The following is an 18,693-nucleotide window of genomic DNA, read 5'->3' as shown; positions in this document are numbered from 1 at the left end:
AACATACACTTTCTAATAAATGGTGACATTCTTTAACAATGTTTGGCTTCTTTTCCCAGAATTCCTGCTTGTGCCTATTTTGCATATGCCTCAGGATTTAATCTCCTCCCACATTCAGCCCTCGTGGTGAACTCCCTCATGAATATTAATGAGCTGCCTGCTGCTTCAGTTACACGACATTTGGTTTACAGAAATGTCAGCCTTCCCAGCTGAGTGATCACGTTGTAAAAAGAAAACTCACTGAAATAAAACACACAAATGTTAAATATTACAATTTCTGTTTAGTACACTGTAAAAGCACACACATTAACAGCATTACGTAGAGTAAGCAGACTTGGTCAGGGGGGCTAACTGTGGTCTGAAAGACCGAGGTGTGTGACGTTGTGACTTTGATTGTGTTTGACTGTTGGTGTCACACCAGGGAGTCCCAGCATCTCAAAATAAGATGCTGTCCTGAGATTGTCACACATTACAGTCTAAGGTGACACAGAATGAAGTGACACTAAGGGATTGATGGCTATTGGGGTGGAAATACCACAGTTTATAAAAGAGATGAGAAGAAGACGGCTGGATGCATTCAAGATAAGATAAAGGACACAAACACTGAAATGTCACATCCTTAAGAAGGAGCTCTGTGGACCACCATCTCTGAACACACTGATGGGCTACAGCAGCTGATGACCAGGCCGGGGTCTGCACTGTCAGCTCTGAAGAGAACAATGAGACCACAGTGGCTGTGTGATCAGCAAAACTGAAGATCTGAAACATGTCACCTGGCCTGATGGGTCTCAGTTTCTACAATGATATGACAATGGTGGTCTGCTCTGATTGGGCCTAAACAGTGTGTGTCCACAGCTCATCCTGCTCTGTTGGCTACAGTGTTGTCTTCTTGTCAAACTTTAGACCTCCTCATATCAGTCGATTGTCACTGGATTGTCACAGCGTACCTCAGCATGGTGGCTGACCACAAACATCCATTAATGGCCACAATGGACACTTTTAAAAATGGAGGATCTCAGCAGGATAACACGACATGTTAGATGAGCCTCAAGGTGGCTCATCTAACATGACGGTGACTTCAGTTGACACCAATGGCTGCACGTCCAATCCAGTAAAGCACTTCTGGGATGAGCTAGAACTGCAAGTGAGGAGCAGAAATGTGAGGCTGAGAAGTCTGAAGGACTGCTTGATGACAACATGGAGACAGAAATCCATAAGGAGCCATTCATGTGTCTCAAGGGGTCAACACCTTGGTGAATTCAGGCTCTTTAGATGCCGAGGACGCCTACCTGGTGTGCCTAATAAAGTGGCCACTGGGTGCCCCTGCAGATCTTGAGCACTTTGCTCTTCTCCTGCACACCCGCTTTACACTCGTTAGCCCAGCAGCCATGTCTTTGTCCACACGTCATCATCTGCACTCACATGTCACTCGTCACTTTGTGTCTTCTGTTCGTCTCTCCTTGTCATCCCTCTTGTGTCCCTCATAGCAGGTTTGTCCCCCGCATGTCCTTTTCTCTGACACTTCACCTGCTGCCCTCACATTCACACTCTTGAACCTTTGCTCCTGTCTGTGCAGATCTCATCTTCATGACGCTCATTTCTATTTCTCTTATTTTGATCTTCTTATTCTTTTTTATTCTCCCAGTATGTCCTCACAAATTCCCAGTCCATGTGATGCACCTGCCCAGTAAGGTCACTCTGATTCTGGTCACTCCTGGTTGGGGGCACTAAGTGGCAGGGCCTCTCCCAGTAGCAGGAACTGAACACAAGCAGAATGGACAGGCCATCACAGAGGGTCCACACTCAGGGGGTCTAACTGACCACCTCAGAAGCTCAAAGTCTTTAAACATTCAAATAAGAAAAAGAAGAAAACTGTGAAGGAAAAACTACTGAGAGAAAAGGGGGAAACACATGTGGACCCCCAGTTCTCCTCCCCGTCCTAAACATGTCACTTGTCACTGAGGTCTGACCTCGGCAGGCTAAGCTGGTGCAGGACGTGACGTCAGGCCGAGGCTTCAAGGACATATTTTATTAACAGTGAGTCACATTCACAAATCACAGCAATCACAGAATGTAATGACCTGCAATAAGAGCAGCGGTGGAGCCAGTAGGGGGCGATCACTCCTAGCCCCACTCTAATGGGGGTCCACAAACCTGACAAAAATAAACACATTGTGGTACCTCCTAATATGAAGTGTGGTATAAATAATATAAATACGACAGGACGCTGTTTTGCTGGTCCCTCAGTGGACGTCTGTCCACATCAAGTCAGGACCCCACCCTGGACTGCACCAGTCCATCCCATTTCCACACTCCTCCATGTTCTCCTCGTCTTTTCTTTTATTTCTTTTTAACGGCTCACTTGTTCAGGCCGCTGCTCACTACAAGGACACGACTGGAGGGGACGGTGAAGTGGAGACGACGGAATAAAAAAGAAAATCAAAATCAAAACTGAGCCTCGTGGAAGTTAAAGTGTCACCAAAGGAGAATCAGCAGGGGGCAGACAGGACTTGGGGGACACAGAGCAGACACGGGTTCAAATGACACCGAGTGACGATGGAGATGAGCGCTGATGGCGTCCTGTGATGGACCAGTGTCCTGTCCAGGGTTTGTCCCATCCTCGTCCCCAGGGTCACTACAGCCTCAGGCCCCCTGTCACCATACAGCTGGACTGTCCACCTCTCTTTGCTCATCGGTGGGACAGGCGACTTGGGGGGCTTTTTACAGGATGACTCCCCCCACTGCTTTACTGCTTCTGGTGGGTGTTGTACCGTGTTAGCCATTATGAATGTAGAGAAAAGCCAAGCAAAATGACCCCTTTTATTGGCCAACTAAAAAGATTACAATATGCAAGCTTTCGAGGCAACTCAGGCCCCTTCTTCAGTGCAAGCTTTCGAAGGCAACTCCTGAAGAAGGAGCCTGAGTTGCCTCGAAAGCTTGCATATTGTAATCTTTTTAGTTGGCCAATAAAAGGGGTCATTTTGCTTGGCTTCTAGTGGTGAAACTTGGAGGTCTGCAGGTCCAAGTCTGCTTGAGTTTTGTCACCAGTTGAGGGTCTCAAGGTGTTAAAAATAAAAGTGATGTTAAAGGAGGAGCACACAGTCTTAGTGGACACTAAGAGTTTATTAAATGAGGAGCAGAGCTGAGAGGAGAAGAAAAAGAAGAAAGAGGAGAATTTAGGGGTGAATGGACGGGGGGCTCCGTCACAGACAGGGGTCTGTCAGATCACCACTGCTGGTCTTCTCATGTGTAGATATCCACCTGACGTCCAGACCTCCTGAGCTCCTCCTCTACTGACCACAGGTTCCTCTTCTCACTCTCACTGATCCCGTTGTTCTGCAGCCTGTGAGGAGACACAAGTATGAGTTACAAACAGCAGGGGGCGCCACACACACACTGGACTGTCACACTGACATACCCCCTGATGTCACCCAGAATTCCTCTCAGTGTCTGTGCTCATCTAAGTCACATGATGTGTGTCAGCTTGTCAGTCACTCGGTCCACTCACCGATTGGTCAACATCCTCTGAAGGCCTGCTGGTCGCGTCACATTTCATAAAGAAGGTGGTCTGTCCAGATGACGTGCTGTTGCCCCCTCTGTCCCCCCTGCGGTCACTTCCTGTCTGTCTCTCTAGTGCTCCGTCTCTCTTCATTTTCTCTTCTTCTTCTCCTCCTCACTCTCATGTCTTCTCTCATTTCATCTCCTGCTCGTCTCTCATCCTCCATCTTGTTTCTTCCTCTTGTCCACTGATCCCCCCGTCTGCTGCTCTGCTCTTTCTTGTTTGTTCCAAATGACCCTCAGCCCCCAGACTGTCATGTCCCCCTCTCCTCCTGTCCACACTGTCTGCTGTCCTGATCCCCCTGTGTCCTTGTCCCCATGTCTCTGGCTGGACACTCAGCTGCTGTCCATTTCTTCTTCTTCTTGTCCATCTCACACTCCTCCTCATCTTCCTCTCTCTGTCTGTCCTTATCTTTCTTGTCCTTCCTGTCTGTCACCTCAGTCAGCTCCACTTGTCACTGTCACTCTGGTCACTCCATGTGTTGTCATGTGATCATCCCGCCCATCAATGACACATTCACACACCCCACCCCTCCCCCTCTTTACTCACCACAGTGTCTCTAATTTACAGTTGTCACTCCTGAGACTCTCACACAGCTGACGAGCCTCTGAATCTCCCAGGTTGTTGTCGTTCAGCGCCAGTTCAGTCAGCCGTGAGTTTGGAGACGAGAGGACCGAGGAGAGAGCTGAGCAGCAGGCCGAGGTGAGACCACAAGAGTCCAACCTGTGAAGAAGAAAAGAGAAGAGTGAGGACAGACAGACAGACAGAAGGACACACAGCACAAGGGCTCAATGACTGCGCCGTCTTCATTGAAATGCACTTTGACCCTGAGACCACCGCTGTCCTTATAAGGTAAGGCGCTATATACCTGAGAGCGTCTTCTGCCTTCCTGCCACACTGACTGGTGACAAGTCACTCAAAGTGTCATGTGGACACTGGACAGGAATGGGAAGTGTGTCTGTCGAGTGTCTGTCATGGTGGGCTCTCCTGATGTCAGACCACTTAGACGATGAGGACCCTCTGTCTGTCTATTGTGACAAAGACTGGACTGACTGTATGATCAGTGACATAACGGACAGGGTGGACAGAACCAACATGTGACACTTCTGATACTCACACGTCACATGCTGACCGGTGCCACTGACCAGCTGACCTCAGTCCACTAAAGGCCTCACCGCTGGTGACCTCAGTTTTCTGATTTGTCTCCTAATTTGTAATAAAGCCAGTGGACGAACTCTGAATGGACACTCAGCATCCCAAAGTCTAGTCCCCTGGGCACAGAGGTGGTCTGAGTGGACTGTGAAGTGACCCCCATTACTGCTGACCACTGCTGTCTATTCCCAGCTCTCCTCTGACCTGAGCTGCCCATTCAGAGCAAAATGACAGATTGACCCGCTAGCATCGCCACCTGCTGGTAGGTGTTAGAAATGACACAAATGACATCTCAGTGACATCAAACCACACGGAGAATTAAAGAATAAAAAGACAAGAAGAACAGCAGCTGGGCCACCGAAAGAGAAAAGAATCAGAAGATCACAAGAAGAACACGTCAGGGGCTCAGAAAAGGAGGAGAATCATCAGGAATTCAGCAGTCCGGACCACCAGGATTAACTCAGCTGTGAAGATCATGAAACAAATCAAAAGAACAACAACACATCCCATAATAAACAGACAGAATATGAAAGAAGGTGAAAGAAAACCAAACAATCGTCTCTTCATAGCTCAGTCCTAAATCACAAGCAAATCCTTTTAGTTCTGAAGACACAAGTGAAGCCCCCATGGCAGTCTGTTTGAGGGGTCCTGATTCTGGAGGTCCGACCACATAAACCTCACAGTCTGAGGGCCAACGCGATTCTCTCAATGACTTCTTCAGGGCAAACAATAAAACATAACACACGTTACTAAATAAATCCTAAAAACATCACTCTGTGACAATGACAATGACATGTGTGACATTGAAGAGTATTGACGTCCACTGCAGCTGTCCCCGTGTTTAGCACCCCCGTCATTTGTGTGTTCTCGATGTCACATTAGGATACACTGGTTAAGGCCGATGTCTGCAGACACTTTGGAACATTCAAATGAGGACATGCCCCCTGTTCAAGGTGCCAGCGTTGTAATAAAGGGTGACACCATTGTCATCAATCAAGTGACGATTCGTCTAAGAAACAGGTGAGACTGGAGCTGTGATGGTAGAATACATGACAATGGGGTCATATCACAAGTCTGATGTGCAGGACATCAACAGAGGAGCATGTGGACATCAGGAGCAGAAAAGTGACGTCAGAGAGGGGCTGAGCAAATGTCACTTTGTCACTAAGGGTCACAAGGTGGGACAACTGAAATCAGAAACTAACAGAAAGTGCTGGGGATTGTGATGGACACTTGAGGCCACAGGAAGTGAACTGGATTGTCAAACTGGGAACAACAGCAGCTGCTGGTCTGCTGAGGTGACGAGGAGCACAGGATGGCTTAGTGGCTTTGGGGGAGATGGTGGTGATGGGTGGTCTGCGACGTCCTTTATTAAATAATGTGACATTTATGTGGAGTGTGTGTGTGTGTACTCCAGAATACTGACATCTGTTAGTCTAACCTGTGGACAGCATTTAGAGAATCACAGAACACGTTGGTCATCAGACTGTGAGGTTCATGTGATTGGACCTTGAGAAGCAGGACCCCTCAAACAGGCTGCCGTGGGGGGCTTCACTTGAGCCTTTAGAAGGATTAATGTGTGTGATGTGGGACTGGGCTATGAACAGACGCTTATTTGATGTTCTTGTCACACTCGTCCAATTTTGTTTGTTTATTATGGGATGTTGTTGTTCTTTGGATTTGTTTCCTGATCTTCACAGGCCGATGACTATGAGCTGAGCTGCTGAATTCCAGATGACCCTGAGCTCCTCTCAGACCATCACAGTTCTCTTTGGGGTCTTCTGATTCTTTCCTCTTTGTATTTGAGCTTCTTCTTGTGCGATAGAAATGCACAGCCATGTCACATTTGGGGGTTACATGACTGCCATCTTTGTCCCCCTCTTGTTGACATCAGCAGCTCATCTGTTTGTGATTTCATTTGCCATCTTTGTCATTAAATCAGGCAGGACAGGCCAATAGACAGCAAGTGGGTGGGCTAAAGATGGCAGGACCTTCACAAGCTTTGAAATCTCAAACCTCCACCAAAAGTAACACAAGATGGCCATCTGCTCTGTCAAAGCTCACGTGTCACCTCAGACAGTGTGGCCCAGTGGCTCAGGGACAGGCCTAACCATCACGGTGACGCCAGTTCAAATCCCACCGCTGACTCACTGTGTCACCTTGAATGACCACCTGGACACAGACACAGCAAGGAGGTCACAGCACTTTGAGTGACATAAAGACAAGAGTGACAATAAAGGGAACTGAACTGAAAATAAGAATAACATTTGAGAAAACGACGATGAGGATGAATGTGTTGTGACCAGTCAGTCAGTAAATATTCAGAGAAAACATTAAATGACATCAAATTAGAGGACGTGAGTTCAAATCACAGCTGTAAGCCAAAGCCCATCAGTGACGCTGACTTCACACGTTTGGATGAAATCAATGGACACGACGAGATCTGAAGAACGAGGAGCGAGATGGGACAAGGACAAGCAGCACAGTGGTGACGTCAGGTGACAGTCTTGTCCTTATTATTAATATTCTTATTATTATCAGGACTGTGATGGAGGAAGTTCTCTCAAGGTGATCAGATGTGTTCATCTGACAGTCCAGGACGTCTTATAAGACATCTGAGTGTCTGCCGTCAGCCAGTCCTGCAGGTCCCCAGGTCCTGCCCTCTGCTGGTGAGGCCGTGTCACTCGTCTCTTTGGGTTTCCCTTCTTCATTTCCAGCTCTCACTTCTTCTTCTCCTTTTCTCCTAACTGCACATTTGCTTTTTCTTTTTGTTCTCCACTCCTCCTGTCCCCTGATATCCCATAATAACTCCTCCATTCCCATCTCCTTTAATGTTGGCCACTCCTCCTATCCCATAATGCTGAATGTCAGTCATTTCTTCCTAAGGTTTGTAACATTTGCTGAGCTCTGATCACTGATTGGCTCATACAGCACACTGCCTTACTGTGTCTGCAGGCCACAGAGACTCGGGTTCAACACACGTCACAGTCAGTGAGGGGACATCTTTAGTGTCCTCATGAAAAGAAAGTCATCTGAGTGAAGGGGACAACCGTGAGGGTCTGCTGTGGTCTGCTATGGGCTCAGGACACCTGCCTTGAAGACTCAGCCTGACGTCACGTCCTGCACCAGCTTAGCCTGCCGAGGTCAAACCTCAGTGACAAGTGACATGTTTAGGACGGGGAGGAGAACTGGGGGTCCACATGTGTTTCCTCCTTTTCTCTCAGTTGTATTTCTTTCACAGTTTTCTTCTTTTTCTTATTTGATGTTTAAAGACTTTCAGCCGCTGAGGTGGTCAGTTAGACCCCTTGACTGTGGACCCTCTGTGATGGCCTGTCCATCCTGCTTGTGTTCAGTTCCTGCTACTGGGACAGGCCCTGCCACTTAGTGACCCCAACCAGGAGTGACCAGAATCAGAGTTACCTTACTGGGCAGGTGCACCACATGGACTGGGAATTTATGAGGACATACTGGGAGAATATAGAAGAAGATCAAATTAAGAGAGGTGGTGTGAGTGGACTGTGAAGTGACCCCCATTACTGCTGACCACTGCTGTCCACTCACAGCTCTCCTCTGACCTGAGCTGCCCATTCAGAGCAAAATGGCAGAGTGACCTGCTAGCATCGTCACCTGCTGGTAGGTGTTAGAAATGACACAATTGACACCTCAGTGACGTCAAACCACACAGAGAATTAAAGAATAAAAAGACAAGAAGAACAGCAGCTGGGCCACCGAAAGAGAAAAGAATCAGAAGATCACAAGAAGAACATGTCAGGGGCCCAGAAAAGGAGGAGAATCAACGGGAATTCAGCAGTCTGGACCACCAGCATTAACTCACCTGTGAAGATCAGGAAAAAAATCAAAAGAACAACAACACATCCCATAATAAACAGACAGAATATGAGAGAAGGTGAAAGAAAACCAAACAATTGTCTCTTCATAGCTCAGTCCTAAATGACAAGCAAATCCTTTCAGTTCTGAAGACACAAGTGAAGCCCCCCATGGCAGCCTGTTTGAGGGGTCCTGATTCTCGAGGTCAAACCACATAAACCTCACAGTCTGAGGGCCAACGTGATTCTCTCAATGACTTCTTCAGGGCAAACAATAAAACATAACACACGTTACTAAATAAATCCTAAAACGTCACTCTGTGACAATGACAATGATGTGTGTGACATTAAAGAGTATTGGCATCCACTGCAGCTGTCCCCGTGTTTAGGACCCCCAGTCATTTGTGTGTTCTCGATGTCACATTAGGATACGCTGGTTAAGGCCGATGTCTGCAGACACTTTGGAACATTCAAATGAGGACATGCCCCCTGTTCAAGGTGTCAGCGTTGTAATAAAGGGTGACATCATTGTCATCAATCAAGTGACGATTTGTCTAAGAAACAGGCAAGACTTGAGCTGTGAGGGTAGAATACACGACAATGGGGTCATGTCACAAGTCTGATGTGCAGGACACCAACAGAGGTGGATGTGGACATCAGGAGCAGAAAAGTGACGTCAGAGAGGGGCTGAGCAAATGTCACTTTGTCACTAAGGGTCACAATGTGGGACAACTGAAATCAGAAACTAACAGAAAGTGCTGGGGATTGTGAAGGACACTTGTGGCCACAGGAAGTGAACTGGACTGTCAAGAAAGATAGATAGATAGATAGATAGATAGATAGATAGATAGATAGATAGATAGATAGATAGATAGATAGATAGATAGATAGATAGATAGATAGATAGATAGATAGATAGATAGATAGATAGACACTAACTTGTTCAGTAGGTCCTCTTGTCCTGTGGACCTGCTCACATGCTCTGTCATTCTGTTGACTTGTTAAACTTAATAAACTGTACCACCGTCAGTAAATGTGACGACGCTCCAGACATGGCACATGATATTCAGCACCACCTGAGGCACCATCTTGTTATGTAGATATGTTCCACTGGTGAAATGTCATTGACTTTCTGTGCTGGTCAGGATTTGTTCATAACAAACGCCATGGCATCAATGATCAACTGTAACGTCATCTCATCTGACCTGAGGCTGTATGGAGGGGACGCTCAGATAAAGTGAGGAGCTGAGATGTCACCATTGGGTGGTAGGCTGCCTCAGACTAAATGAGCGTTTGGTGTTCTGACCAAATGGGCAGTGGTGGCATGCTGGGAATGACTAGCAGATGGCTCTCTTCAGGATGGGTAAAACTCTCAGCTCTGGGTGTGGAGGACGTGGAGTCAGAATGAAAATGTCTTAACATCTCAGAAGCAGGAGCTGTGGCCACATATGTGCTGCTACCTGTCATGGTGGACATCAGGGGCACAGGAAGCTGTTAAGGTGAAATTAAAGACATTCTCTACAATGTTACCAGTGGACTCCCTTTAATGTCAGACCTGTGAATGCTTTCGTTGCCATTCCATGTGTTCTGGGAAGCCATAGAGAAAGTAGGGAGGTCTTCCCCCAAAAGCGCCCCCTAAGGAGACCCAGGCATCCAGACAGGGCTGCCCTTCTTGACTCCAATTCCCCAGCATCCCTGTTGGTGTGGGTTGCCATATGAGGACCATGGTCACATGGTGTATTGAGATTGGAACCTCTTCAAAATCTCAGGTTCTGCTGGTACGTCCATTATCTCCTGTCAGTTATTTTTCCAATCCACTGGCCAATTTGCTTTTGTCGCCACTCTGGCCTCCCATCTGGGTAATGTATTTTTTCTCATCTCAATGGGATGCCCGTTCTCCCCCTACTATATATATATATATATATATATATATATATATATATGGAAGTGAAGGTCTCTGATAGGTTTGCATATTTGTAGCTAGAAATCCACAAAGGGTGAAAATGAATCACATATCTTAAAATAGTTTTTTATCCCTAACCTCTTGACAACCTATCAGGTGTCATCATCAGAGGAAAAGGATTAGACCTACAGGAATCAAAGGCAATATATAACAAATGAGGGGGTGGGATTTGAATCTGATCAATAAGGTGGTGTTGGGAGGGTGTTGGTCATAAAGTCTTTTGTTATTTAAGTGTCCTTCTTTTTAAGCCATCTTGTTTTTCATGTCTATGTGCTGTTCATTTTTCAAGTTATTGTGGCCAATATGAAGCACCACAGAGCCCCAAACCTCACTTAATCTCATCAATTAAGTCCCAGATTCAAATCAAAGTGCTTTTATTATATGCAGTTTCTTTTACAGACATTTATAATCAAATAACCACTTGTTCAAATAACCATTTGTTCTTCCCTCTTCTTTCACTCTTTATCTCCTCTTGCAAGTGTTGTCCACTTCCACCTGACTCTAATCACTTGAGTGACGCAAGGTGGCCCCTGTTACATATGATGCAGGAACACTTTCAACACCCTGGGATCACAACTGGGAAGCACCTCTGTGCCAGGTTGACACTCCATAGAGTAGTGAAGTCGTTTATTGGCAGCGCCCCCTGGTGGATCCCAAGGAACCCAACAGAGCTGTGTTGTTGAACAACATGTCCCATGTAGCCCTGCGGGTGTCCAAACTAGAGACAGCCCAGGAGAACACTGCCACCTAATGTATTGGGGGACTGGCTGTTCTTTATATGGCATGTCCCCAGTCTATTCATTATTTTTTCACCCCATATGGGAAAGGAAACAGGGGCCATCCCAGCTGGAATGCACATCCAAGCAAGCTGTCCTTCCCTAATGGCTTCCTGGCCAGGCAACTGTCCGCTGATGGTCCCTGTCAGGATGCCAGTCCATCCATTAGGACCTTTACACCTTATTGATTTTGTCTCTGGGCTCTCATTTTTTGATGGCTCCTTCATTCTGCTGACAGCTCATCAAATTTATGTTTCTGTCATGAAATCTCAATATTATTTGTGATAATGCAAAAATCAAGAAGAGTTTGGAGTAACAAATATAGAATTACATAAATAAATTACATTTTGCATAAAAGTCTAAACTGTCAGGCAGTGTAGAGATCACTTGTGTCTTTTTTTGATTTGAATTCCTGAGACCCTTTGTGAGCTTTTTATTTGTTTTTGATAAAGATTTTGGAGTAAGTGAAGGATTGCACTGCAGTGTCCTTACCTTTGGAGTCATATCTTGCTTTATGTTCTAGAATAAAGAAATACAGGAATATCATGAGAATGATTGTCAGATCTTTACATTACCAAAGTAAGACGGTCAGCAGTAGGTTCTGCACGCACCTCTCATTCTCCTCCATTGAAGCATCAGCAAACCCGCCCCTGCCACATACAGATGCAACGATAACCAGAAGACCACCAACCAGCCTGGGACTCCTGGGGAGAAAACTGAAAAAAGAAGGAAGAGATGAGAATGTGTGAGGTCAGTTAAGGGTGCGATGAACTAAATACACAAACGATACACGTGTGTGGTTTAGACCTCAGCAGGTGCCGTGGGCTGTTCAGAATAATAGCAATACAGAAGCCACAAAAGAGACCTAACTGACCTGACTGAGTCCACAAAAAGGTTTATCTCTGAAGGAGTAAAATCAAGCCCTTAACTGAGTGACAACCAAACTTCCAATTACTGGAATGGCTCTGAGTTCAAGTATTGAGCTCTAGCTGCCTCCAGGGAAGAGATGGAACAAAGAAGATGGACCTTCCTGAAATAACCCAGGCCAAGGGATAAGCCACCCTGTCTGCAAATCAAGAAAAGAATAGAGAACCTGTCTCAACAGAGGAGTCTGAGTGTCCTGTCAAGCCTGGTGACCAGGTCTATCTGACAGTCTTCCTCAGAAGGTGGAATGAACCGAGACTTGAAGGTCCTTACACTCTGTACAGATAGAATGAAGCTCATCCTAGTATCATTTGAAAAACTGCACCAGAGTACCGAGAGCATACCATGCGAGTCAAGTCCAGGATGGAGAACACTCAGTATCAGAAGACAAGACAGCCCCTCAAGGGCTGGACACTTCTCTGAAACATGAGAGTTCTTCTTTAGAGGGATCAGTGCCTGACCCTTTGGATTCAGTGAGTGAACAGAGATCTGATTCTGTGCCTGGCACTAATACTGGGATTTGCTCCATGTCTGGTCCATTTACACAGAAGAGCATTGTTTACACCCAAAGAAAATTCTCCACTATTAATTTCTAGCAGTACTGAGAAATGAGCAAATGACAATAAAAAGACACTTGTAGTACAAAAGAGTTGGCCAAATGAAACTGAGAAGGAGAAGAAACATTAATATACAAGCAGAGACTACAAATGACAATGCAGTGATGGAGTTATGGAAGAAACATCCAAAAAAGTGACTGGCTACTTACACTATCAGACAAGTGACACTTAAAGAATGCTGTACTGTATGTGTGCCAAGGCCAACCTGCAATTTTATCAATGCCCATGCCTTACACACTGAAGATGTGTGAACTTTGGTTTAAGGATAAAGAGTTCTGAACTCTTCATAAACAGAACAGCACATACTAACGATACTGAAAAGGTTTGGACGCATTAGGAGAACTGCTGGATGGCACAAGTCACATGACAATACAGAACAGACAAGTCTTGGACTAGATACTATCAGAAAAAGGTGGTGTATGTCACATGTTTCGAGATGAGTGTTGCACGTACATACCCAATAATACATCACCTGAAGCATCTTTTACCTTGGCAATGAATCATCTAAATGCAAGTGCAGGACATGACCAGCTTGCTTCCGACTGGTTTCAGCTACACTTGGGATATTGGGAAGCATTGTTGATCAGGTCAGACATTATAGATGGCATTTCACTTCTGAGCTTTCTACTTGTGTTCTGTTGCCTGCTTCCCCTTCTAAGATCATTCATCACCACAGCTGGCATTCACCAAATGACTGTGCAAATTATTGATCAGCAAATTGTGGAAGCAGATTGTAATCTTGTGTTTTTCTATAATGAAGTTCTGCAGTAAAGATACACGATGAAGTAGCGTGCCGGTAACCTCTCCTCAGGACGGGACCCTCTAGGGTGTGCAAAGTACCTGGCTGAAGCTCTGTTTCCATGGAAGTATTTTTCTTCAGCCAAAAAACTAAACTGATAAGGAATACATAATTACACAAATAATAAACCTAAACAACAACTATAATATAAATGAGTATAGTCAAATTAACAAAAATGAAGAAAAAGCATGTAAAAATGGAATTCACACATAAGTTAGGGTACTGACCTTGTCTTAAACATAACATTTCTTTTCTTGAGTCAACTGTGTTGTGACCCATTTATATAAATAAAATGTATTTTTATTATTATTATCTCTCTATTATAAAAACAAATCTTGTTTACGATACATGATTTTCTCAGAGAGACACTTTCACCACCCGCGACATGAGACTTTGTGCCAAGACATTTAACCAGGCCCGGGACCGGAAATAAAAGGTAAAAAGAGAGAAGTTGAAAAAGCAGAATGTCATAAAGAATTCAAAAACGGCGCGATACACATGCAGAGCAGGTTAGAGATAATGGAAGTACGAAAATTCGAAAGTCTCGCATTAGTGCAAACAAAGGGAAATTATTACTTGGTGAAATAACGGAACAGCGAAAAGAGATTGAATATATTGTTCGGATTTAAAATTTAAGTCGGAGACTTGTAGATCATCTAATTCGTGTTGCCATCAGGGAAAAGTAGTATTTCTTCTTCCCAATGAAGAGGCGTATCTGCGAGAATTAAAAGATGAGATTGTTGTCCCCGGACAGTCTCATGGGGACTTTTAACATGAGATTTTTTCAAGTCATGCCCTATTTACAACCATTATCAAATAAGATCACGAACATCTAAACTCTCAGTCTTATCAGACACAAGTCCTGTGCTCTCAGCTCTTATAAAAACTTTATAGATGACATGTCAACGACTAAGTGAAGAAAAAAGAGCAGCATGTGCAGATCACACAGCAAGACAGCAGCTGATCGAGCAAAGTGGAGGTAAAAAAAAAAAAAAAATATTTACTTCCCATTGTATCACCGTTTAAGAGGGGGTTTCGGAGGAGCAACCACATCTCCTTCAGGTGTGTTCAGCCCCCCTCTTCACAACGTGAGCACAAGTAGCGCTGGCCGGGGTAGTCGAGCAAAGCGAGCAGGGGCAAAGTCCCCTTGTTACTATTATTATTATTATTATTATTATTATTATTGTTATTATTATTATTATTATTATTTAAAACCCTCACCATGTCTCCCAGTGCCTGTTTGTTACAGTAGCCTCCACACACTTTCTCTACACTGTTATCTCCCACTTTCACATGGAAGTCACCAGCTATTATAACTATGTCTTGTGAGAGCATGGAGTCCAGGACGTCTTGGATGCTCTTTGAGAAATCTTCCACTTGATTTTCTGATGCTGGCACACACACCCAGGTGGCTGTTATGGGTATTTAGACTTCAAGGATATCCTGCATGCTCTCACTCCACCTGACATTACATTATAACCCATCATGCACATAGCCATCTTATAGCTAAGGAAAAGTCCCACGCCACACTCATGCTTTGTGCTGCCAGCACACACCTTCAGTTTTCTGGTCAGGTTTTTGAAGAAGATTATCAAAATGCTCATCTTCTTGTCAGGTTTTCTTTTTTCATCTTGTCATTGTCCATGTGGTGAATTTAAGCTGGAGAATTTCCATGTGTCAGTGTTTGGTCCCTCACATCTTAGCCATCAGAGGATTGAGTTGCTAAGTGATTGTTGTAATTCTTACCAACTATCAAAGCTCAAAATTAGGCCTAGACATCTAGCCCCAGGTTTGAAATGAGGCCTAACAAAAATTAACAGTCCTAACCCTAAAGCTCAAGAAGCAGGTGTCACAGCCTGCACACTCCTAACAAACAGGATACGTCTTTAAATTATTAAAAATCAGTAAAGCTCCAAAAAGAGAAAGGAAACCATAAAACCTCTGGCCCACAATAGCCAAAACAATATTCCTTTCCATATTTAACAATTTATTACCAAAAATGTACTTTAAAAAAAATAAACAATAACAAAAACGATATTGAATCCAAACCTAATCAAGAAAGCCAGTCTGTATTCCAAAACTTTAATTTGTTCCATCCATCCATCCATCCTCTTCCGCTTATCCAAGGTCGGGTCGCGGGGGCAGCAGCTCGAGCAGAGATGCCCAGACTTCCCTCTCCCCGGCCACTTCTTCTAGCTCTTCCGGGAGAATCCCGAGGCGTTCCCAGACCAGCCGGTAGACATAGTCCCTCCAGTGTGTCCTGGGTCTTCCCCGGGGCCTCCTCCCGGTTGGACGTGCCCGGAACACCTCACCAGGGAGGCGTCCAGGAGGCATCCTGATCAGATGCCCGAGCCACCTCATCTGACTCCTCTCGATGCGGAGGAGCAGCGGCTCTACTCTGAGCCCCTCCCAGATGACTGAGCTTCTCACCCTATCTTTATGGGAGAGCCCAGACACCCTGCGGAGGAAACTCATTTCAGCCGCTTGTATTCGCGATCTCGTTCTTTCGGTCACTACCCATAGCTCATGACCATAGGTGAGGGTAGGAACATAGATCGACTGGTAAATTGAGAGCTTCGCCTTCTGGCTCAGCTCCTTTTTCACCACGATAGACTGATGCAGAGCCCGCATCACTGCGGACGCCGTACCGATCCGCCTGTCGATCTCACACTCCATTCTTCCCTCACTCGTGAACAAGACCCCAAGATACTTGAACTCCTCCACTTGAGGCAGGATCTCGCTCCCAACCCTGAGAGGGCACTCCACCCTTTTCCGGCTGAGGACCATGGTCTCGGATTTGGAGGTGCTGATTCCCATCCCAGCCGCTTCACACTCAGCTGCGAACCGATCCAGAGAGAGCTGAAGATCATGGCCTGATGAAGCAAACAGGACAACATCATCTGCAAAAAGCAGTGACCCAATCCTGAGTCCACCAAACCGGACCCCCTCAACACCCTGGCTGCGCCTAGAAATTCTGTCCATAAAAGTTAAACAGAATCGGTGACAATGGGCAGCCCTGGCGGAGTCCAACTCTCACTGGAAACGGGTTCGACTTACTGCCAGCAATGCGGACCAGGCTCTGGCAACGATCGTACAGGGACCAAACAGCCCTTATCAGGGGTCCGGTACTCCATACTCCCGGAGCACCCCCCACAGGATTCCCCGAGGGACACGGTCGAACGCCTTTTCCAAGTCCACAAAACACATGTAGACTGGTTGGGCGAACTCCCATGCACCCTCCAGGACCCTGCTAAGGGTGTAGAGCTGGTCCACTGTTCCGCGACCAGGACGAAAACCACACTGTTCCTCCTGAATCCGAGGTTCGACTATCCGACGGACCCTCCTCTCCAGAACCCCCGAATAGACTTTTCCAGGGAGGCTGAGGAGTGTGATCCCTCTGTAGTTGGAACACACCCTCCGGTCCCCCTTCTTAAAGAGGGGGACCACCACCCCGGTCTGCCAATCCAGAGGCACTGTCCCTGATGTCCATGCGATGTTGTAGAGATGTGTCAACCAAGACAGCCCTACAACATCCAGAGCCTTTAGGAACTCCGGGCGTATCTCATCCACCCCCGGGGCCCTGTCACCAAGGAGTTTTTTGACCACCTCGGTGACCTCAGTCCCAGAGATGGGGGAGCCCACCTCCGAGTCCCCAGGCTCTGCTTCCTCATTGGAAGGCATGTTATTGGGATTGAGGAGGTCTTCGAAGTACTCCCCCCACCGACCCACAACGTCCCGAGTCGAGGTCAGCAGCGCACCATCCCCACCATATACAGTGTTGACACTGCACTGCATCCCCCTCCTGAGACGCCGGACGGTGGACCAGAATCTCCTCAAAGCCGTCCGAAAGTCGTTCTCCATGGCCTCCCCAAACTCCTCCCATGGCCGAGTTTTTGCCTCAGCAACCACCGAAGCTGCATTCCGCTTGGCCTGCCGGTACCTATTAGCTGCCTCCAGAGTCCCACAGGACAAAAGGGTCCTTTAGGACTCCTTCTTCAGCTTGACGGCATCCTTCACCGTCGGTGTCCACCAACGGGTTCGGGGATTGCCGCCACGACAGGCACCGACCACCTTACAGCCACAGCTCCGGTCAGCCTCCTCAACAATAGAGGCATGGAACATGGCCCATTCGGACTCAATGTCCCCCACTTCCCTCGGGACATGGTCAAAGTTCTGCCGGAGGTGGGAGTTGAAGCTACTTCTGACAGGGGGCTCTGCCAGACATTCCCAGCAGACCCTCACAACACGTTTAGGCCTACCAGGCTTGACCGCCATCCTCCCCCACCATCGAAGCCAACTCACCACCAGGTGGTGATCAGTTGACAGCTCCACCCCTCTCTTCACCCGAGTGTGCAAGATATGTGGCCGCAAGTCCAACGACACGACCACAAAGTCGATCATTGAACTGAGATCTAGGGTGTCCTGGTGCCAAGTGCACATATGAACACCCCTATGCTTGAACATGGTGTTCGTTATGGACAATCCGTGATGACCACAGAAGTCCAATAACAAAACACCGCTCGGGTTCCGATCGGGGGGGCCATTCCTCCCAATCACGCCCTTCCAGGTCTCACTGTCATTGCCCACGTGAGCATTGAAGTCCCCCAGCAGTACGAGGGAGACCCCAGAAGGTATGTCCTCTAGCACCCCCTCCAGGGACTCCAAAAAGGGTGGGTACTCCGAACTGCTGTTCGGTGCATACGCACAAACAACAGTTAGGACCCGTTCCCCCACCCAAAGGCGGAGGGAGGCTACCCTCTCGTCTACTGGGGTAAACCCCAATGTACAGGCTCCAAGTCGGGGGGCAATAAGTATACCCACACCCGCTTGACGCCTCTCACCGGGGGCAACTCCAGAGTGGTAGAGAGTCCAGCCCCTCTCAAGGAGATTGGTTCCAGAGTCCAAGCTGTGCGTCGAGGTGAGCCCGACTATATCTAGCCGGAACCTCTCAACCTCACGCACAAGCTCAGGCTCCTTCCCCTTCAGAGAGGTGACATTCCACGTCCCAATACCCCTCTGTATTTAAACAGATCTGCGATGATAAAAGGGAAGGTGTCCAATCTAATATTGTGTGCT

At 46.8% G+C, this 18,693-nt stretch overlaps 2 protein-coding genes and 1 long non-coding RNA gene across 4 annotated transcripts in view; 1 reads left to right on the top strand and 2 right to left on the bottom strand.

The window, feature by feature from the left end:
- LOC114643553 (protein NLRC5-like) overlaps nt 1-18,693 on the bottom strand; it is a 5,922,889-nt gene that overhangs the window by 1,794,866 nt on the left and 4,109,330 nt on the right. The window contains exon 30 of the mRNA XM_051925772.1: nt 4,109-4,282. Within this exon, the coding sequence (XP_051781732.1) occupies nt 4,109-4,282 (174 nt within the window). The remainder of the gene's footprint in view (nt 1-4,108; nt 4,283-18,693) is intronic.
- Nucleotides 1-18,693, bottom strand: part of LOC114644893 (E3 ubiquitin/ISG15 ligase TRIM25-like) — a 150,370-nt gene that overhangs the window by 10,638 nt on the left and 121,039 nt on the right. The gene's annotated exons all lie outside the window — the stretch shown is intronic.
- LOC127527389 (uncharacterized) lies at nt 2,023-3,215 on the top strand. Of its 2 annotated transcripts, none has more exons than XR_007934703.1 (3): nt 2,023-2,107; nt 3,020-3,101; nt 3,141-3,215. It is a non-coding gene; the product is annotated as an uncharacterized LOC127527389 (long non-coding RNA). The 2 variants fall into 2 exon arrangements; XR_007934702.1 differs by having other exon boundaries at nt 3,162-3,198.

This window comes from Erpetoichthys calabaricus, chromosome 4, assembly GCF_900747795.2.
Source record: "Erpetoichthys calabaricus chromosome 4, fErpCal1.3, whole genome shotgun sequence".
Taxonomy (NCBI): Eukaryota; Metazoa; Chordata; class Cladistia; order Polypteriformes; family Polypteridae; genus Erpetoichthys; species Erpetoichthys calabaricus.
Note: the sequence above shows the minus strand (reverse complement) of the source record. Positions and strands in the feature narration are given on the sequence as shown.